Source organism: Terrapene carolina, unplaced genomic scaffold (assembly GCF_002925995.2).
Source record: "Terrapene carolina triunguis isolate 2854851 unplaced genomic scaffold, T_m_triunguis-2.0 Scaffold131, whole genome shotgun sequence".
NCBI classification, from domain to species: domain Eukaryota; kingdom Metazoa; phylum Chordata; order Testudines; family Emydidae; genus Terrapene; species Terrapene triunguis.
In genome coordinates this window covers 12,362,718-12,383,466 of record NW_020664482.1, presented here as the reverse complement: position 1 = coordinate 12,383,466, position 20,749 = coordinate 12,362,718, and the positions used below count along the sequence as shown (strand labels likewise).

Here is a 20,749-nt window from a genome sequence, read left to right as displayed (position 1 = left end):
TCTGAATGTTTTAGAGACAGGGAGATTTAGTCTGAGCACAGGATTGGGAATGGTGAACTCTGGAGTTCTATATTCCAGCTGTGTCACTGACACGCCTACTGTGTCTGAGTTTGGGCAAGTCGCTTAACCTCTGCACTTCAGCTTCCCAGTTTGAATACTGGGGAAAATGAGACTAGTAATACTTTAGTTACCTCTCTTTGTAGTGTCAGTTGATTAGTGACCCCGCAAAAGCCCCATATTAGTGGTGACAAGTATAAATGGTACCTTTCTTTTTAGCGTAATGTAGTGTGGTAGTGGAGAGATCCAGTACAAATACGACTGTCTTAAAAGGACATTGTCAGGTAATCCTTTTCTAATGGGTTGGTTAGATACTTTAAACTCCAAGCAAATTCTGTTAATATGCAAAAGTAAACTTTTGGGGTGAGTTTACAGTATTGCATGGGATTTCATCATCATGGTAGTGTACAAAGCAGCTTGTTGGAATAGAGATGTTTTACACTGAGGCAGTATAATGCCTGTTTTTGCAGTATAGATGGCGTGTCTGAAAGGGTCCCCTGCTTCTTAACTGCTGGAAAGTGGCTTTCTTTTTTTTTAAATATTATTGCTGTTTCAAAGCTCTTGACACTGTTTTCTGTCTGCCTTTCTCTGATAAAAACCACGGTTATCTCCTCAGGGCTTCTTCACATCCTAATTACAACCGAGTCCCTTATTAGCCCTGTAGGGAGACAGAGTCAAACAACATATGGTATTTTTCACTTAGGATGCTGTGGTTACCAAAAGTTGGAGAGAGACAGGAAAAGGGGGAGTTAACATTTCATAACCATTTATGGAACAAGCACAGCCCTCCTTGGACCCAGTTCAGCAGAGACTGTGGGCCTCAGATCAGGAACTTTATCTGGCTAGTAATTGCATCGGCGTGCTGGCTTTCTTGTGTATGTGTGTGGGCATTTGGGGAGCAGAATTCTAAGCTGCAGAACCTTTGTGCTGGCATCCACACGTGAGTATGAATTAAACATATCTCACTTGAAGGACCATGGCTGGATTCTACAATTGCCTGAAAAGTAAAAAGTAAGTGACGTTCTAACCCTTCCCCCTCTACCTTTTCTAAAGTTAGTTGATTCTAGTGGATACTTTAAAATTCTGTCTCTGATATACTGCATAAGAACTACAGCACCGAATAAAATATCCATGCTCTCAACCTGAAGTGCCATTCTTAATAACAAAGTGCAGAATAGCTGTTATGACTGCAATATTAGACTAATGAGAATTGGAAATATTTTTTCTTTAGTGGACTAAATGTAGCTGTAAACACTTATTATCCCGAAAAAGATTTTTGTCCAATTACACTGAAAGAAGAAAAAAATCTTTCTTCCAGATTACCTAAATTGGTTGTACAATCATGAATAAAAATAAGAAACACAGAAAAATGCACACTAGTTTCAAAGAGCTGCATTAATTCAGCTAGAGTCATAGCATTAGATGCTACGTAAGAAATTCATGTGCACAGCTTTCGAACATAAAGGCTGAAAGTGTTTTTCATTTGTGCTCTCCACTGTCCAATTGTCCTTTGATTTTATTTAAAATACGTAATTTTGGTTTCTACACTGTCATGGTTTGTGGGGCCAGCTGTGAAGGGAGAATAAAACCGAACACTGCATGCTGATGTCTGTGCTTTAGATAATTGTGAAGACACCTTGGTTTTTCCATTGATACTCTCCCTGCTAAGGAATGGAACAAAATAATTCTGTTGTAAAAGCTGAGCAGTGGTTTTGAGACTGATGTTTTAAGTGAGCAGACTGTAGAGGGCTCTTTGCTTGTAATACAGTACAAGATATACTGGAAGGAAAATAGCAGTAAAAGGCTAACAGAGTTACATCTTGAAGCTTAAGATATGAACTCATGATCCTTCTGTCATGCAGCATTGTTAAATCTGTGAGTGAAATCCTGCTAATGGGTAAACTCCCATTGACTTCAATGAGGCCAGGATTTCACCCTCTGTTCCCCCCAGATTATATACTTCAGTCCAGGAGCCTGTTGCACTGATTCCTTTGATGGAGACTCAGAAATTCAAAGGGCACCCAACTCCATTGTATTTCAGCTAGGGTTTCCATTGGATTTTAACTCCCTTAGGAACCTCTGAATATCTCAGCCACAATCTATAAAAAGGTTTTAAATATTTAGAAGAGAAAGTAATACCCACACAAAGAGAGAGAATGTGCCCATAGCTAACAAAATAAGCTAAGACGCAGACTTGGTGAGGAGATAGATGTTTCCACTTGCATTTGTGAGAAAGCCACCTCATGTTGTCTTAAATTAGGAACCCCCAAAAATCTGATTTTTCCAGGCTAATATAATTGTTTACTTCCATTATTAAAACACCACTCCCCATACTTAGGCTAGCCAGTGATTTTTGTTTCATTTCTGCTCAAACATTTTTCTTAGGAATCATTCAGCATCCAGTGTGGCTGAGGCAAAAATGGATCCTGTAGCCTGGGAGAACATTTGTAAAAAAGAATTGCCAGATGAGGCTTCAGTGAAATAGGTTTTGATTATGTCTGTATGTTTCCCATTGAATCTCTATCTTTGTAATGTGGAGTAACAGACTGTTTGCATTTGTTTCCTTAAAGAATCCTGACTTTCTTTATTTTGAGTGCTGCATTGGGTTTACGTTTCGACTCCATTTCATAAGCTGTCATCTTAGTCTTGTGATCAGTTCCTGGGTGGATTAGTGCAATTATTAGCACTTTGCAACCTTCACTTTTGATGTTCATATTCTACTTTGATCTTAGCTATTGCCAATTAAAACTAGTATTTACAAAACCCCATTGTGATACAGTTTGGAGCACAAGATTAAGTTTTTATGTGGTTTGTTAGGAATTTGACCTTAAGGGCTTGTCTACATGGGGCAATTGAGCAGAATAGCTGTTGCTGTTAGGAACAATATATATAGCTCCCCATGTGTCCCCCGTGCAGACACTCTACTCCAGAATAAAAGTCACTCTGTTCTGCAACAGAATGTCTACACTGGGAGTTATGCTGGAATAGCAATTGTGGAATAGTTTATCTCTGTGTAGATTAAGACTGGAATAGTCTTTACTGCTCTTCCTCCTTATTTACATCTATCCCAATGCAGTGACTTGTACAATTACTGCACTTCCTTCCTCAGTAGTTAGACTGAATGCACCAATACATGTGTGTGTATTTCTGTTGGGATTGGTAAAATGCTGTCAGAGTATCTATGATGAAGAACGACCATTATGTATTCAGAATTCTACTATCTTGTTACCTCCAGCTGAGAGAAGTGCTAATTAAAGGTAACTTTCTGGAACCACTCTAAAGCTATGTTGTTTGTGTGGCCTAGTTGGAACCAGATGAACCAAAATCTTATCTTCTCCAGGTCTCTTTATCATCATAAGAGGATTTTTGAATCATGCTGACAGAGACAAATTCATAAAAAAAACACAATTGGAGATATCAGGGTGTCTCATTAGTGGTGGAATGATATATTGAGATGATTCTTGTTTAATTCCATTGGAGCGGACCATTCCTCTCCACATTCTTTTCAGCACAGTAGCCCCCTGGAATCCGATAGTGTGAGGTGCTGTACAAACACAGAGAGATACAGACAGTTCCTGCCCTGAAGAGTTTACAAGCTAAATAGGCTAGACGAAGAGTGGATGCAGAAATAGAGACAGAGGTAAGTGTCTTGTCTAAGAGCACAGAGCAGGGCACTAGCAGAACTGGGAACAGAACTGGGGGTCTCATGGGACCCAGAGCATTGCCCTGTTCACTGAATCATACTAGAATTGCTGATGTGTTGCCCTGATTATAAAGACTCCTGGAGCCATGACTATTCCTGAATGCATTCTGTTAGACTATCTTTGTTATCATCTTATTGAGTGCATATAATACCGTAATGAGGTTGCACAGCGAGAGAGGAAGAAAATGATGGCAGGTTAAAATATTTTATTGCTGAGTGCTATATATATGAAAAGCCAGTGTAAAGACTATAGTATTGAGCTTGACAATGAGTCAGAAGCCTCTTGCATTTTTGAGGCCAAACCCAAGGACGCACAGTGCTTGTATGATGGGACTCTTAGGAACTTTTTTCCCAACATTTTGAGTTCACGTGACGTGTCAGTCCTGGAAATTTGTAAATGTACGTGAAATAGAGCTCTGCAGTTTTGTCAATGTACATGACAAGAGGAATTTGCTTTGAGTAAAGCAAGCCAATGAACAAGATGTATGGAACTTTAATATTTGTTATCATGCAAGTAACTCCTGAGCCATGGCAAACAGCTTCCCTGAATGTAAACCTTCACATTGATACTGCTGCAGTAATCAAGCCATGCACTGTGGAAGGCAATGGGCCAGATTCATTCCTGGCGTAACTCCATTTACTTCACTGGAATTAAGCCATGGATAGATCTAAAGTATCAATTTTGTTTGGGGTCCTGCTCCTGATCTTACAAACTCCATGTGGAATCCTCACTCCTGTTCTGACACCTTCATGTTCGGGAAAAGGGCCAGCGCAGCATAAAGGGGCCCTGAAAGGCCTGGGTCTGGATCTGGAAAGATTCTCCTAGGGCAGGTCCGGTGGTAGAGAGCAATAAGGCTGCCTCCTGAGGATCCCCTTGCAAGTCCTGGAGTACATGGTGTGGAGGGGCAGGGGGGAGAGGAATGACTCACTCGGCGCTGCAGTACACAGCACTGCAAATATTCAAAGCAGGACTGTAGCCCCTAGAGCATCCCCAAGAAGCTCCTGTACCTAAGGCCAGGTCTACACTCTGAGTTACTGAGCAGCAAACCAGGGTGCAAACCTGCTGCGCAGTAATGTCCCATGTTGACACTCCCACAGCCCTGCAGCAATGTCTATACAGAATGTTGCTGCACGTGAGCTGGTGCGCTGCAGATTCACACCCTGGCTTGCCGAGCCGTAACTCACCATGCGGAGAAGCCCTTAGACAACGGGAATTTTGACACTTGACTTCAGCAGGGTTAGGATTTCCCCCAGTTTTCCTCCTGAATATCCATATGATATGGCAGTTTTCAACTGCAACCAGAGAAAATGTCAGGTAATTAGCTTTATCTGGATGGGGATTTACTGCTGAACAATGCCCAGCATTACTAATGTTTGCAAAGAAAGCTAAGAGGGTGCACCCCTCCCAGAGTCACTATGGTTTACTACACACTCACATGATACTGTGACTGGCCGGATGCCACATAATCTAAGCAGATTTTAGTAATCTAAGAGACCTACTTGGTAAAAATCAATTGCTCGCAGCAGTTCTAACAATGAAGTATTAGGTCAGCTAATACATTATGGCTCAAAAGAGTTTGTAAAAGAATACTCTTGCTGCCAAAGCCTGTCTCACTCTTAAAAGTCTTGATGTAACTCAAGTAGCTTCATTCTCCCTGCAGAGCTGGCCAGCAAGAATTGGAGCTTGCAGGGAAAACACCCGTTCTGCTGAGTTCAGCAGTCTGAAGAGTTCAAAAGGTAAAAATGTGCAGCTTCCCACCAGAAATAAACTGTGAAACTCGTTCGAAAAAGTGTGATTGCAGCTGGCAATTAAGCCCAACAGCCGGCACCTTGCTGGAAAGCAGCATGGCTGGGGCCCAAGGTCAGGGGATGGAAACTCTTGACAATCGGGGAAGGGGAGACAGCAGCCATTTATTGCAAATATTCACCATAATATATTTTAAGCAGTGAGGGTCTTTTTACACCGCAGAACAGAGAACTTTTTTTAAAATAAAGACAATCCTGAATAGTTGGCTCCCATTATTCCTGTGTGAAACCCAGATGCCTGGGTTCACCGGGCTCCATGAAAACTTTGTGCCTGGACTCATTTTCCATGGCCCTGAGTTCCTTGTTAGTGTAACCCACACACCTGCTGGGTGTGGTGCTCTGTCCCATTGAGTGGCACCGAGACCACTAAGAGAAAGATTAATGAGTTTTCTCCACACCCTTAGCTAACAGCCATATTTAGCTCATGCAGTAGAGGCTCATGCACTAAGCTCCAGAGGTCCCAGGTTCAATCCCGCCTGCCGATGACTGGGGTCTGTCAGCGTTATATTAGCATGAACTTCAACAACAAAGGATAAAATCCCTGCCCCATGGAAGTCAATGGTGGCTTAGCCACTGACTTCAGTGGGGCCAGGATTTCACCCATAGTGTGTTTTATTATGCTGTTGGTTTATGCCTGAGGAGCACTGTTAGAATCTCATGCTTTAAAGCACCAAAGAAGTGCCTTGTCATCAGTAGCTGAGAAGTGCAGTGACTTATTGCTGTCATTAGAATCTGGCTCATTAATTTTATTCATTATTTTAAAAATATACTTTAAAAATCATTTTTGCAGTTATTTATGTAGTGTCTTCGTCTACTACAAAAAGTAGCTCCTAGTAACAGAATGCCACAGTCCACTCCCGAGGAACATTTTGGGGAAGTGTTTCCTCAAAAGCAGGTGTTGATGTGGATGGGAAATGGATAAGTGGGTTGGGCTGGCTGGTGGGTTTGGACTCCGTGCAGATGTAAGGGAGGGAGGAGGGGTTCCCTATGGAGAGAGGATCTAGGGTGTGGCCTGAGCAAGTCCTGTTCTTTACACAGGAAATGTAATATGAAGGAACCACATTGGCACAGTGGGGTCCAAATAACTGTTCACTAGCTATACGCAACATGCAAGGCTTAGTTTTACTTACACACACACACAGTGCCACTAGAGAGCTCAGAAACTATTTAAAGGGATACTACCCAATTCCTATATACTACACCTCCCCACACACACACACTTCACCCCCTTCCCACTAGGGTGCCTTACTGAGGTAGTGCTCCCCCATCAACTTTTCCACATACACTGAACATAAAAGCCCTAAGAATTGGTTGTATGTGTCTCACTGAGGAGACTCCAGCTGTGCACAGCTGTGGCAACCTCAGAAAGGCCCAGCTGACTGAACAGAATGGGGCTTTCGCAATCAATGTTCCCAGCAATACTCTTTACTGGAATTAAACTACGTATGCTGATGAACTTTGCATGGTCTTTCTGACATTCATTTGAATGGGTAACGAGATGCAGTAACATGCCACAACCCCTAGCACAGATTGGAAACAAATTTTACCAAATGTCATAGAGCCTTATGGTTTTTGCAAATCTGAAATAACACAAAATAAAACGAAAAACTTCACTCAGCAGCAGTGGCTCCTGCTGCTCCTGTTCCAGAGAGCTGGGCTCAGTTCCGCACACTGGGCATTGCAACCTGGAGTACAAGGGTGCAGCACCCCTGACTCAAATTTGGCCATCAGGATGGAGGGGCAGGTAGGCCAGACCTGAGCAGCACTGCAACTGCATACTCCAGGTCGCAACACACGGAGCAGAGAGCCTGGCCCAGGCCTGCAGGACAGGACCTGCCACCGCAAGGTGAGTGCAGGGCAAGCTTGCTCTGCAATTCCCTGCTCCCGCCAGGGGCAGGACCTGATCCCACCACAAGCCCCATGGATAAAATAGATAAAATGAAAGAACATGAAATTCCCCCAAAATAAAAAAAATATATATAAAAAGAATTTCACTGGCTCTCATCCTGGTTGTATTATCTTATAATGCTTTTCCTCCAAAGGATCCAAAGAACTTTAAAAACCATTATGAGCAATCTCTTAATCCACTTCTCTGCTGTCTTCTGCAAAGGCAGCATCCAGGTAATAATACAAACACCCTTTCGCAACAGTTTTGGACCCTGAGAGTAATGCAGTAGCCCACTGAAAGTGCAGGAGAATTGAGGAAGGCAGAATATACTTGCCCAAACTGGGTTTTGGGCCAGGACATGGGGGTTAACACCCACACTCTTGTACTCTTGGAAGCCACCATGAAATCTTTAGGGACCATATTAAATGTGGACCAGTTAAGTGCGCTTAATTGTAGTATATTACAGAAATACTTTCTGAGCTGGCGTGCGGAACTTTCAGCCAAGTATTTCAAGTCACTTGTAACGCACTATATTTGTCTTTGAAAATTAGCAGTTTGCACTGAGCATCAGGGAACGTTACTATTCAAGTAACTAAATTATAGCATGTTTAGCATTACAAACTATATGTTTAGTAGTACTGAAAACCCAAAGGCCAGAGCTATGAACCAATACCCAACCCAGGATTTACAGAACATGGTCCCATTTGGCCCAGGGCTGGGATTCCTTATGGCACCAGGCTCAGGCCTGCTACAATGAGACTCCGCTAAATGAGGATGATTAGCTAGAAGCCTTTTAGGAAGAGGAACTGTATAAAGAAATTCAGGCTGCATATACTCACCCCACTAAAAAGAAACGTTGTTACTGAGATGAAACAGAATTGTTGACAGTACAAATCATGACCCTGACTGTGCAAACAATTACTAGTAGGCAGTGCACCATTGGAGCTATTCACAGTAATGAGCACTATGCCTGGTAAATAAGTGTTTACAGGACCAGGCCCTGTTGTCTTACGTAAGTATTAAAAGAGAATGCATGGGATAAGAAGAAAGGTCCTTTCCTGGATCAGTAACTGGGTAAAAGTTAGGAAATAAAGGGTAGGAATAAATGGTCAGTTTTCAGAATGAGATGGGTAAATAGCAGTGTCAACCAAGGATCCATACTGGGACCAGTGCTGTTCAACATATTCATAAATGATCTGGAAAAGGGGGTAAATGGTGAAGTGGCAACATTTGCAGATGATACAAAACTACTCAAGATAGTTAAATCCAAAGCTGACTGCAAAGAATTACAAAAGGCTCTCACAAAACTGGGTGACTGGGAAAAGAAATGGCAGATGAAATTCAGTGTTAATAAGTGCAAAGTAATGCACATTGGACAACATAATCCCAACTATACATATAGAATGATGGGGTCTAAATTAGCTGTTACCACTTAAAAAAGAGATCTTGGAGTCATCGTGGATTGTTCTCTGAAAACATCCACTCAATGTGCAGTGGCAGTCAAAAAAGCTAACAAAATGTCAGGACCATTAGGAAAGGGGTAGATAATAAGAGAGTAAATATCATAATACCACTATATAAATCTATGGTATGCCCACATCTTAAATACTGCATGCAGTTCTAGTTCCCCCATTTCAAAAATGGTGTATTAGAATTGGAAAAAGTACAGAGAAGGGCAACAAAATTCTTAGGGGTATGAAACACCTTCCATGTGAGGAGAGATTAAAAAGACTGGGTCTGGCCATCTTACAAAAAAGACGACTAAGGGGGGGGATATGATAGAGGTCTAAAAAATCATGACTGGTGTGGAGAAAGTAAATAAGGAAGTGTTATTTACCCCCTTCACATTGCACAAGAACCAGGGGTCACCCAATGACATTAATAGGCATCAGGTTTAAAACAAACATAAGGAAGTATTTCTTCACACAATGCACAGTCAATCTGTGGAATCATTACCAGGGGATGTTGTGAAGGCCAAAAGTATAACTGGATTAAAAAAAGAGTTAGGCAAGTTCATGGAGGATAGGTCCATCAATGTCTATTAGTCAAGATGGTCAGGGGACGCATCTTGGGGGTTCCTAAACTCTGACTGCCAGAAGCTGGGACTGGGCAACCAGGAGGGATCACTTGATAATTTCCCTGTTCTGTTCATTCCCTCTGAATGTGTGCACTGGCCACTGTAAGAAGACAGGATACTGGGCTAGATGGACCATTGGTCTGACCTGATATGGTCATTCTTATGTTCTTATTTTAGCAAATGTAGCTCGTAAGGGAAATGGCAGACTTGTGGCAGTGTAGACGATTAGCTACAGTTGGTACAAGACATACCATTTAAAAAAAATTAGATCATTGATCTACTTTTAGTCATTTCATCCCATTTGGATCATCCTACCATAGAAAGTTCAGTTGTTAATCTAATGCAGGTAGTGAGTCACTCCATATCTCCTAATTTTTATTCTGTTCCCCCTCATTTCTGTGGATGGTATTTGTTTTTGCAGATATATTTATTGGCTACAGTCACAAACCTTCTAAACGGGTATTTGTTGTTGTTCAATTTCAGCAAGTAAGGACATTTTCCTAACGGCAAATTAATGGGAATTTGGGGGACACACAACTGAAATAATTCTTTCCCCATTTTTTTTAAATCAAACAGAACCCTTTCAGGTAGACACAACCCCAAAAGATGTGAAGGTGATTCCCTGTACCGTGGCATCCTTTCTAGCATTTTACTGTGAATTCTGTGTTTATCTTATTTTAGAAGACTGAAATGTGAAAATATTTAATCATAGTTTTCCATTTTGTCATCTTCGTAGAGCGGAACTTGTATTGCTCAAAGGATGTATCTACACTACAGTTGGAGGTGTGCTTACATCTTGACTAGGTGTACCCCTACTAGCTTTAATCTATCTAGCACAGCTAAAAATAGCAGTGAAGATGTTGTGGCATGGATTAGCAATGTGAGTACATATCCAGGGCTCCAAGTGGGCTTGTCCAGCCTGTGCCAGGGTCCGTACCGCCACATCTTCACTGCTATTTTTAGCAGTCTGAGCTAGATTAAAGCTATCATGGGTACACCTTCCCGAGCTGCAATCACGCCTCCAGTTGCAGTGTAGACAAAACTAAAGTATCTGGCTTTGTATCCTTCCAACCATCTGGAGAGATTCGCCGGTAATTTCCTTGTCATACATAGAGCCCCCAAGAGTTTAAAATCTCCAGTATGATGATCTAGACTTGGCTTTAAAAATTGAAACCTTGCTACAGCTGCTTACAGCAAAACGTTTATTAGGTCCGATTTGCATGTCAAATGCAGGACTTAATTGAATTGGTGTAGTGAGACCTAGAGCCAATTGCCACCCAGCTTTCTCTGAGACCAGAGTGAATCTATCACTGGGGAAAAGGAAAAACCGTCCCCCTAGCATAATGTGGGGGAAGCTGCAATTCTGAAAGTTGGTGCTCAAAGGAGTATTGTAAGAAAATAGTTTAGCAGAAGACCCACAAAGCTCTATCTGATATTAGACAACCTTTCAGTCCTGAATCAAATCACTTCCAGGTCACATTTCAAGGCTGGTAAAACAATAATCAAGGAGTTTTACTAAATAAAATATTAGTAACAAATTAATTGCAGGCCTGTTGGCTCTTCCCAGCTCTTATCTTATTATTTTATTTTCATTAATGATTGTTATTGGGGTAGCACCTAGTCATGGACCAGGGCCTTACTGTGCTAAGCAGCGTACGAACACACAAAAATACAGTCACTTACAGTTTTATCTGATTTTGCCTTCACTGTTTACAAACTCTAAGCAGTGATTGCTGATTTATTATATTTGCAACCAAGACAGCACCAGCACTTCAGCTTTTCCAGAATGATATCGATTAGAAAACAGAGGCATGAGCTACACAGAACTTTTATGCTAGTTAGGAGGGTTTTTTTAACCTAATAGTTATACTGATACAACCCCTAGTGTGGAGGGCCAGTATAGTTTAAGCCAGTGGCTCTCAAACTTTTTTACTGGTGACCCCTTTCACGTAGCAAGTCTCTGAGTGCAACCCCCCCTTATAAATTAAAAACACTTTTTTTATATATTTAACACCATTATAAATGCTGGAGGCAAAGCGAGGTTTGGGGTGGAGGTTGACAGCTCGCGACCCCCCCATGTAATAACCTTGCGACCCCCCTGAAGGGTCCCAACCCCCAGTTTAAGCAGTATAATGTTTGTGTGTAGACAAGCCATGAGTTAGCCTTGGCATGAATGGTTAAAGAACAAAGAGGGTGCTCCAACTTACAGTTTTTGTTGGGGCTGTTTCTCTTGGCCTTGTAACTCCAGAAGTCTGGTGCTAATTAAGTGAATCATGCTCTTTGACTCTTATTCATAAAGAATTCACTAATGCTTATTCATTCTGAGAAATATGCAGCTATGTGTTTGCCAGACAACACATGTATAACTCTTGTCCAACTGTGGAGTTCTTGAGTCACACAGTCACTCAAATTCAAGTGGGATGTATTTTGAGAAATATGTAGCTCTAAGGAAAATGCTTATGCTGCCTTTGGTATAATTCTGTTTACCATCAAATATGTAACTGGAGCAACGTGTCAGTGGCTAGAAACCTGATTGGGATGTAGAGTTATTTTGCTGATTCACTTTGGCAACCAGACGAGGTTGCTTCTGTTTGTTACAAAAGGGGTGAAAATATCTTCCTTTGAGCTAGAGAGAAACTGAGAGTGGTGGGTGGGTGTCCTGGTTGGTTCTCATGCTGTTGCTTGTATAGCATAGAAGTGGGTATCCTGGAGGAAAAAATCCTAGAAACAGCCACGCTCAGGGGGAAAAAAAGTCTGAGGTTTAGGATTTGTTGTTATGTTTGTTAACAAGGTGAAATTCAGAAAGTGAGTAAGTCTTTGCATCACACTCAAGATATCCGTGAACAGGGGATGCTGTCATTCCACCCACAGGTCCTATCTTCCCTCACTGGAGTCCCCTGAGTTGCTTGATAGATGAATAGAGATGTCTTGTGAGCTATTGCATCCTTCCAGCTAGTGGCCTGGTTATTGTCATAAAGCGGTGTCACTATGGGTTTCAGCAAACACCATTGCTGCCTTCAGCTTTGGGCTTTTTCAAGCAAGATTTTTGATTGGCTACTCCTCTCCAGCATAATAGCATTGGGTGTAGCTGTGTAAATACAGGGAAGATGTTACAATTCTCTTTTCTGTGTACTGCACCTTTAAATGATTTTCTAAAAGATGTGCTCTTCTTGAGCCGCAAGTTACTGGGCTCGATACAGGAATTACTTGGTGCATTTCTATGGCCTGAGTTATGCAGGAGCTCAGATGAGATGGTTCTAGTAGTCCATTCTGCCTTTATAATCTAGGTAAGGTCTTTGCCTGCCTATCTGGTGGGTGGCAGTCCTCTGAGGCCTGGTCTACACTAACCCCCCCACTTCGGACTAAGGTACGCAAATTCAGCTACGTTAATAACGTAGCTGAATTCGAAGTACCTTAGTCCGAACTTACCGCGGTCCAGACGCGGCAGGAAGGCTCCCCCGTCGATGCTGCGTACTCCGCTCGCCGAGCTGGAGTACCAGCGTCGACGGCGAGCACTTCCGGGATCGATCCGGGATTGATTTATCGCGTCTTAACCAGACGCGATAAATCGAACTCAGAACATCGATTGCTTACATCCGGACCCGGATGTAAGTGTAGACGTACCCTGAGTTGAGTCAGTATGAGTACCACAGAGAGAGAGAGAGAGAGAGTGTGTGTGTGTCTATATATATATATGGTGATAAGGGCCATATAGGTACCTAGATAGACATCTATATAGACTGACTTTCTTTCATTGGTAGGAAACAAATCTCCCGGGATGAAAGTACATGGTTGTCTTTTTTGCTTGTAAGCAAAAAACACAAAGGAAATTTTATGCAGCCTTATTCCTCGTTTTGTTTCAGACCGGTTGGTTTTGAGTTAGTGGATAAGACTAAAAGGATGGCTGACATGACTGATCAGTCACTAGACCATTTGACTAGCTTGACCTTAAAACTAACTTCCACCCACTTGCAGGGCATGACAGGCTATGTGCCATCATTTTAGCGAAATTTAGTCCGTATTGCCACTACGTGACCTGAGTGTTTGACGTCATATGGATGTGTGTGACCTCAGACACTTGTTTAAATCCAGTTGGAGCTAATTCCGTGAGGCTTACATTGGCCAGGCCAGGCTCTGGGGACTTGTTCACACTAGCAAGGGTATGAAAGGCAAACAGCAGGAAAACGCAGCCAGAGCTCCTTGAGTAATCACCATGATTAAAAATCCTGCCTCCATTCACATCAGCAGTTTGGATTAAATCTTGTGCGCACCCCCAGTAGATCAAGAAGGGGAAAATAATTTAAGGTAAAAAGCTGGCTTTCTGTTTCTGACTCTTACTGGGATGAACGAAGTTGGACAACTTTCTCCTGTTTCCCTACAGATAAGAGTTGGTCTGTTTTTGTGGTTTGGGTTTTACATTTTAGAGTATGAATGATCAAAGAAAGGGCTGTGATAAGAAACAGCTCTCTGCTCTTTTAGTAATTCTAAAAATACCCCATAGATCAAGTGCATGTCCTCCTTCCCTAGGCTGAGATCTAGTGTTCGTTTAACAACGGGAATTTACTAGATTTGTAATTAAATAAGGCCCTAATTAATGGTACAAAAAGTTCTATCGTCACAAGAATAACCTGCCAGGTGGAATCCCTCTTGCTTTTAAAAAAAATACAAATTGTATCGGTGCTCCCCTCCTCCTTAATTCCTTCTGTGCAGCTCATGGCCTGACCCCAAAGACCCTAAATAATTCTGCCCTCACCTAACCCTTCTTTTTCTAATGCTATTTATTTTCAGTTCTTATTTCCTCCAACTCCCCCTTCCCTATGCTGGTCCCTCCAACCCCTTCTCCCAATATTTACTTTGCATTTTCTTTGATGCACCATCTACAGACTCTTGTTTTCTTCCAGTGTGTCATGTGCTCCTCCACCTTCAAAACACAACGGGCTGGATTCTCGGCTGGTGTAAATCAGCAATGGTTCTATTGATTTACTCCTGCTGAGGTTCTGGTCCCATTGTGCGCACGAAGTGTGGCCTTCCTGCTTTAACTTCCTCACTGGCCATCATCCCATTGCCATTTACAGGGCGAGGTGATTTTTGGGATCCCACAGAAGGACCTCGATTCTCCCCCATCACCAAATTGTTCCTGTTCCCATACCCAGCCCCCATCCTATTAATTCTGACCCCCGCTGCCCCTCCAGGGGTTATCCACTCTCTCAGGCCTGGGGGCACTGCAATGAGGTTCCTTCTCTCCCTTCCAGGCTGGGGGACCAGCTCCAGGAGCTCTTCACCCCCCGCACCCCGCTCCTTCCCAGGCCGGGTACTGCTGAGAGAGGAGAAGCTGGGGCCCCCTAGTGCCTGTTGCCCCCAGGAGGGGATGGGGAAGGAGAGCCCCCCTGAGCCGCTGGGCTCTTTAGCTCTCTCCTGTGAGACTGGCTTTAGGCTGCTGAGGTGAAGGGGAGTGGGACAGAGCTTTTCCAATAGCAGCTCTGATTGGTTGCTCAGCCCCAAGAGGAAGGCAGTTGGGGTAAGCAGCCAATCCGAGGGGGATTCTCTCCCCAGGAAGGGCTTAAATTCATTAGAGGGCTGGAGATTCTCTGTCCTCCTGAGGCTGGTCTCTGGCCCCTGCCAAAATCCTGTCATGGTGAAAACGTCACGAAAATGGGCCACACTGAGAACTTGCATTAGATGTTACCACCAGCTGGATGGTGGGAGGGCAGATGAAGAGAGATTTCCCGAGTTTACTGCCAAGAGCAGCATCTGAGACGATCAAGCCTGCATTTTATTCGCACTCTCACAACCTAAAGAGGACTGACTGTTTTTACTAGAGTGAATTCTTATGGCACAGCTAAACTTCTGAAAGTTTCTGCCAGCATCTACTTTCCTCCGTGCACTTTGAATTCCTGGGCCACTAAATATCTGTATTAAATCCTCTTGAATTCCAATTTGCCAAGGGAAATTCAATCTATGTGAACTGTTTTCCCCTGCCCCCAGCTACTTTGTAACCTACCAATTGAGGGATAATTGGCTGTTTTGGAGAGGATCTAAAAAAAGGTTTAGACACACCCTTAATATCACGTCTTAAAATTGGCATTCAGTTCATTGTTGTTTTAGTCCATTTTCCTCACCATTGTTAGTGTTTATGAAGTATAATTGATTATTAAAAATACTCCAGAATCTCTCTTTTTTGGGCCCAAGTCCTTTCGATTTTGTTACCTACAATAAGATGGTGCCTTTCGATGAGATAAATGTGAGACTCAGACATGTAGATGCGGCAAGGGTGTAGACCAGCAATGTTATGGTTATTGCCATTCATAACTTGTATTGTGGTAAAATGCAAGAGGCCCCAGTCAGGGGCTGGAAGACCATTGTACTAGGCACTGTAATTACAGCAACAATACCTAGCTCCTACATAGTACTTTTCATCCATTGATCTCAACGTGCTTGTGGTATCATTATCCCCATTTTACAGATGGGGAAACTGAGACACAGGGAGAAGCTCACCCAGTATCCAGCGGCAGAGATGGGAATAGCACCTATGTCTTCTGAGTCCCGGTCCAGTGCTCTATCCACTAGGCTATCATATAAAAGATAATCTGTGGCCGAAAGAGTTTAAGGCCTAAACATAGGATGAGATGCCAGATGTGGAGCTAAACAGTTTGGGGTGGGGAGGACCAGGTAACAGTGGAAGAATTGTATTTAGTACAGTGAACAGCAGTTCCAGCATGCCCGTTGCCTAGCTATTTGAATCGTTTTTGTTTTGTTTTTAAGCATGTGGAGTGACTGAGAGAGTCACAGTGTTGGTTTCATCCTGATACCAGAGTCTCTGGCATTTTGACTCCGTCAGCATGAGGAATGTCTGGTGTTTAGCGATAGTGGCTTGCCATTTCCTGTTGCTGACCTCTTGCAACATCTCCATGGGCAGCAAGGCTTTCTGGATGTGTCCACTCTCCAACTGGTGAAGTCTGCGTTCTGCAGCATCCTCGAGGATCTTAAATGTATGTTTTCCAAACTACCCCCAAATTTCTCAGGGTCATGAAGCTTTGAAAAGGTCTCATAAGGCCAACAATGCACTTGAGTCTCCCAGTGCAGTTGCTGGATAACGCTGCCGATTCCCATCCTAAAATAATGGATGTTCAGTGTGGAAGAACAAGACATCTGGGAGTGGGCAGCCTCATTCCAACTGTCTCCTAAAAGTTTCCTGGTGGCGGTTTAAAGAGGATGAATTGCTGTGTGGGGAAAAAGTTTTGACCGATTTCTAATAAGGTGCAAATCGGTACAGTATAGCTCTATTGAGGTCAATGAATCTATGCTGCTTTACAACAGCAAAGGATCTGTCTGGCCTATAATGGCTAAAATCCTGTCCACGCTGAGGTCCTAACTGTATGTGCTTCAGTCCTTTAAAACATGGTTCCGCCATACTTTTCCTGACTTATGTGGACAGGATATTTTTTCCTGCGAAATGTTTTGGAGAAAACATGCTGTAGATCATTATGCAGGGGGTTTGGCTAACCCGGTTGCAACTAGCACAATCTCAGTGTGGAAAGGCTAGCATTGAAATCAATGGAAGTTAGGTGCCTCAATACTTTTGAGGACCTGGGCCTGAGTCTCGTGACTGTAGAGAGGAGAATGAACTGATGGAGATATTGCACCATACAACATAAAGAGGCTTTAGTGTTCCTCGTTCCAGTGTTGTTAACACCGGTTTGTATTTCCACCTAGTTTGGAAGGGTAGCTTCTGAATGCTTTTTGTCTCATTTTGCCCTTCCCCCTTCTTATCCCTTTGGCTTTTCACACAATTACAGACTGAGTCTGTGTGGCTGTATGAAAGGCATTTCCTCCCTGTTACATTTAAAAAAAAATAAATCCTAGAATTCAGCACACCAGCTGCTTTCCATTAGTGCTACATACACGCACGCTAGGAGGGCAGAGTGTGATGCTTCGGACACTGTTGGGTAGCAGAAATCCTTCAGAAACTCTGTCAGGAAAAGCCTCTGGAATGCAAACTGTGGGAGTAAAGAACTCAGCGGCTTTGGGCCCTGCTCTTTACTCAGGCAAACCTCCTCATTGAGGTCAAGAAGGGGTTTGCCTGAATCAAGAATAAGAAAGTGATGAATACGGCCTTTTCTACGAACTGTTCTTTGCGCTGGAGATCTCTGTAGGACATGGAGTTGAGCGCTGTCTGAGGTGTCAGGGAATTTTGACTCCTCGTTGATCCACAGAGAGAATTTTTATTGATATTAAATATCGTCTTGCTGCTTATCTAGCCTTCCTGGTGGCAATTAATACTTTATTATTTGTGATCCTTGGGAAAAGGCCTTTAACCTTTCTCAAATTTCTGGATGAAAACTCTCTCTGCATGCAAATTAGTCTTTATTAAGATCCTATCACTCATCAGCTTCACTGTCACTAGAGGGTTTTTTCCTTTCTTAAACTTCTCACTCTCACTATGACCAGTGCTGATCACAATGGGAGTGTTTTAACTACCATGCTGTTATGCCTACTTAGAGCAGCCAGTGGCCTGTCTCCATTAGCGCTCTCACTGGTGATGGTAGCAACAGTTGGAAATTTTTAACAAGACCAATCTAGTGCAGAAGAGGCTATGGATCCTTTTTTGATATCCGGTAACTCAGGGTCAGGTTCGGATCCCCTGACTTGTACTAGCAGCTGCCTTCAGTAGGACTATTTGTGGAGTAAGATACTACTCAACATGAGTAAGGGGATCAGAATCTGGCCCGCAAAGTGCAGTTTTGCTGTGCTCGTCATACAAAGAGCACGGTGAGGTTCCACATTTGTAGTGTTTCAATAGCTTCCAGGTCTAATTTTCTCAGGGGATCTGAAAGTTGAGCAGTACTCTTACTGGCTTCACTATGATCAACTCTAGAATCTTTTTCAGGGAGGCTGGAGAGGGGAAACTGAGGGCAGAATTTGGCCCTGTCAGTGGAATTTAGTAAACAATTCTGTTGATGGTGCATGAGCAAGAACAGAACCCAGCTCGCTGCCCTGTGTTTGCTCTGGTGGGCTAGCTGGAGGTGCGTCCTGCAGGATGAATGACTCAAATTCAACCCTTAAAGACATATGGGGAGATAATGTTTGTGTATTGACATATATATTGGTAGTGGTCAACAATGTAATCAACAGTCCCTGTCTATGCTGTATTCTGTTAACTCAGAGATCAAAAGAAGATCCTAGCATTTAAATGAACTGTAAACATAGGATATGTATTCATCTCTCTTTGAAATGTATAGCCAATCATCTGCGAATGGTGGAAAAACAGGCAATTGCCTTATGTTAATTTGTGTAGCTATGTACTGGTGATGGACCTACTTCAAAGTTGCCCTGATTGCCTATTATAAACCAAGGGGCTCCGACTTGTCAAAGAAGGCCTGAAATTGTATAAAAGATCCTTGGGTCCCGATCCTGTCTTCTCAGATCTGCTTAAGCTTCACCAGGGGAAGTTTGAGTCGCAAGATTGAGGTCCCAGTTAAGCTGGAAAACCCTGAATATGATATTGGACATTGGACTATAATCTATGGACTAAATTCTTAAAGAACTCTTTGCAACTACAAAGCTCACCATCTCTGCTATGAATCTGAACCTCAAGAATTAAACTCATGTCTGTATGTATATTGATCTTTTAACCTATACTCTCTTTTCTTTTTTAATAAATTTTAGTTTAGTTAACAAGAATTGGCTATAAGTGTGTATTTGGGTAAGGTCTGGAATATTCATTAACCTGGGAGATAATGTGTCCAATCCTTTGGGATTGGTAGAACCTTTTCTTTTATATGATGAATAAAATTTTCATTAATCCTTATCATATCTGACTTGGGTAACTAGGTGGAGGCCTGAGGCTGGGTTACTTTAAGAGAAATGTGTTTTGGACTTCTTAGTAACCAGTAAGGTATAACAGAAGCTTTTTAATGCTGGTTTGGTAAATCTAAGTATTGGAATATCCACCAGCTCTGGGGATTGTCTGCCCCATTCTTTGCCATTTGCACTAATTGAGAGACCTCAGCTGGCTCCCCTGGGACCCCAGTCACAAGAGGAAATTAGTCAAAAGGGATTTCTGAAACTAAAGTCAGTATAAAGAACAGGAGTACTCGTGGCACCTTAGAGACTAACAAATTTATTAGAGCATAAGCTTTCGTGGGCTACAGCCCACTTCTTCGGATGCACGAAAGCTTATGCTCTAATAAATTTGTTAGTCTCTAAGGTGCCACGAGTACTCCTGTTCTTTTTGCAGATACAGACTAACACGGCTGCTACTCTGAAATAAAGTCAGTATAGGAGACTCTGAATATGCTCGCAAGGAGCAGATCTTTGGAGAAAGAAGCTGCTACTACTTCCCACTACCACTTCTCAGAGCAGAACCATCCTCTACAGAGATGTTAAAAAAGTAAGTCAGGCTGGAATGTAACCTACCAGTTAGTTTCTGATGAACAGTGCCATCTGAATTCTAATGCTGCTTGAATCCCCCTTTCTCCTGAAATCCATCCAAAAACCTGCAATCAGGACAGTGAAAGCGTGCATGGGGAAAAGTTACACTGTCCCTATACAGGACTGGCTGGAGGCTGCAGCCTTCTTCCTGGTCCTGTTTATATAACTCAGACCCCAGGGGCTTTGTTGATTATCTCCAGGCTGCAGGCTCCAGCCTGTCCCTTAAAGGGATAGTACTTTTCCCCCTTGCACCCTTTCACATGGGCCTACAAAAATGGTTGAATTTTTCAAAATGGTTCTGCTACAGCTGCCTTCAGTGACATTGATTCTTCAGACTTTTCTATACAAAGAAAATGAGTCTCTCTGAGCTCTAACTACGCAGGTGATCTTAAATACACGATACAAACATCAAGGAAACTGTGATTGCTTCTCCTTTTATTGTCAGTTTTACAAAGGTATAGTACTTGGGCTTGGAATGTATTTAGCTGGCAAAGGGGAGTGGTGTGACCACAACCCTGGGAACTAAGAACTCTGGCTATGTCGCCGCCTCCCACTGCGGCCTTGGTAACTCAGCTAAGTGCTCTGCTCTCAACCAAACCCATTTGTAAGATGGGGCTAGTGATCCTTGCATTTCCCCTCATGTTGGGAGGCCTCGTTCAGAGGTGCTGGAACAATTTTTATAGTGGGGGTGCTGAGATCCACTTCAAGCCAGGGGGTGTGGCAGCACCCCTAGCTCCAGCAACTAGGGCTTCATTCGTTCTTGCACATGAAAAGCTCTGTGTAAGTG

The 20,749-nt window shown here is 42.9% G+C and overlaps 1 protein-coding gene across 1 annotated transcript in view; it reads left to right on the top strand.

Moving 5' to 3' along the window:
- Positions 1-889: 889 nt before the first annotated feature.
- KIAA1210 (KIAA1210 ortholog) overlaps positions 890-20,749 on the top strand; it is a 66,101-nt gene continuing 46,241 nt past the window's right edge. The window contains exon 1 of the mRNA XM_024219985.2: positions 890-1,068. Coding sequence (XP_024075753.2) covers positions 1,034-1,068 — 35 coding nt within the window. The 5' untranslated portion in view covers positions 890-1,033. The remainder of the gene's footprint in view (positions 1,069-20,749) is intronic.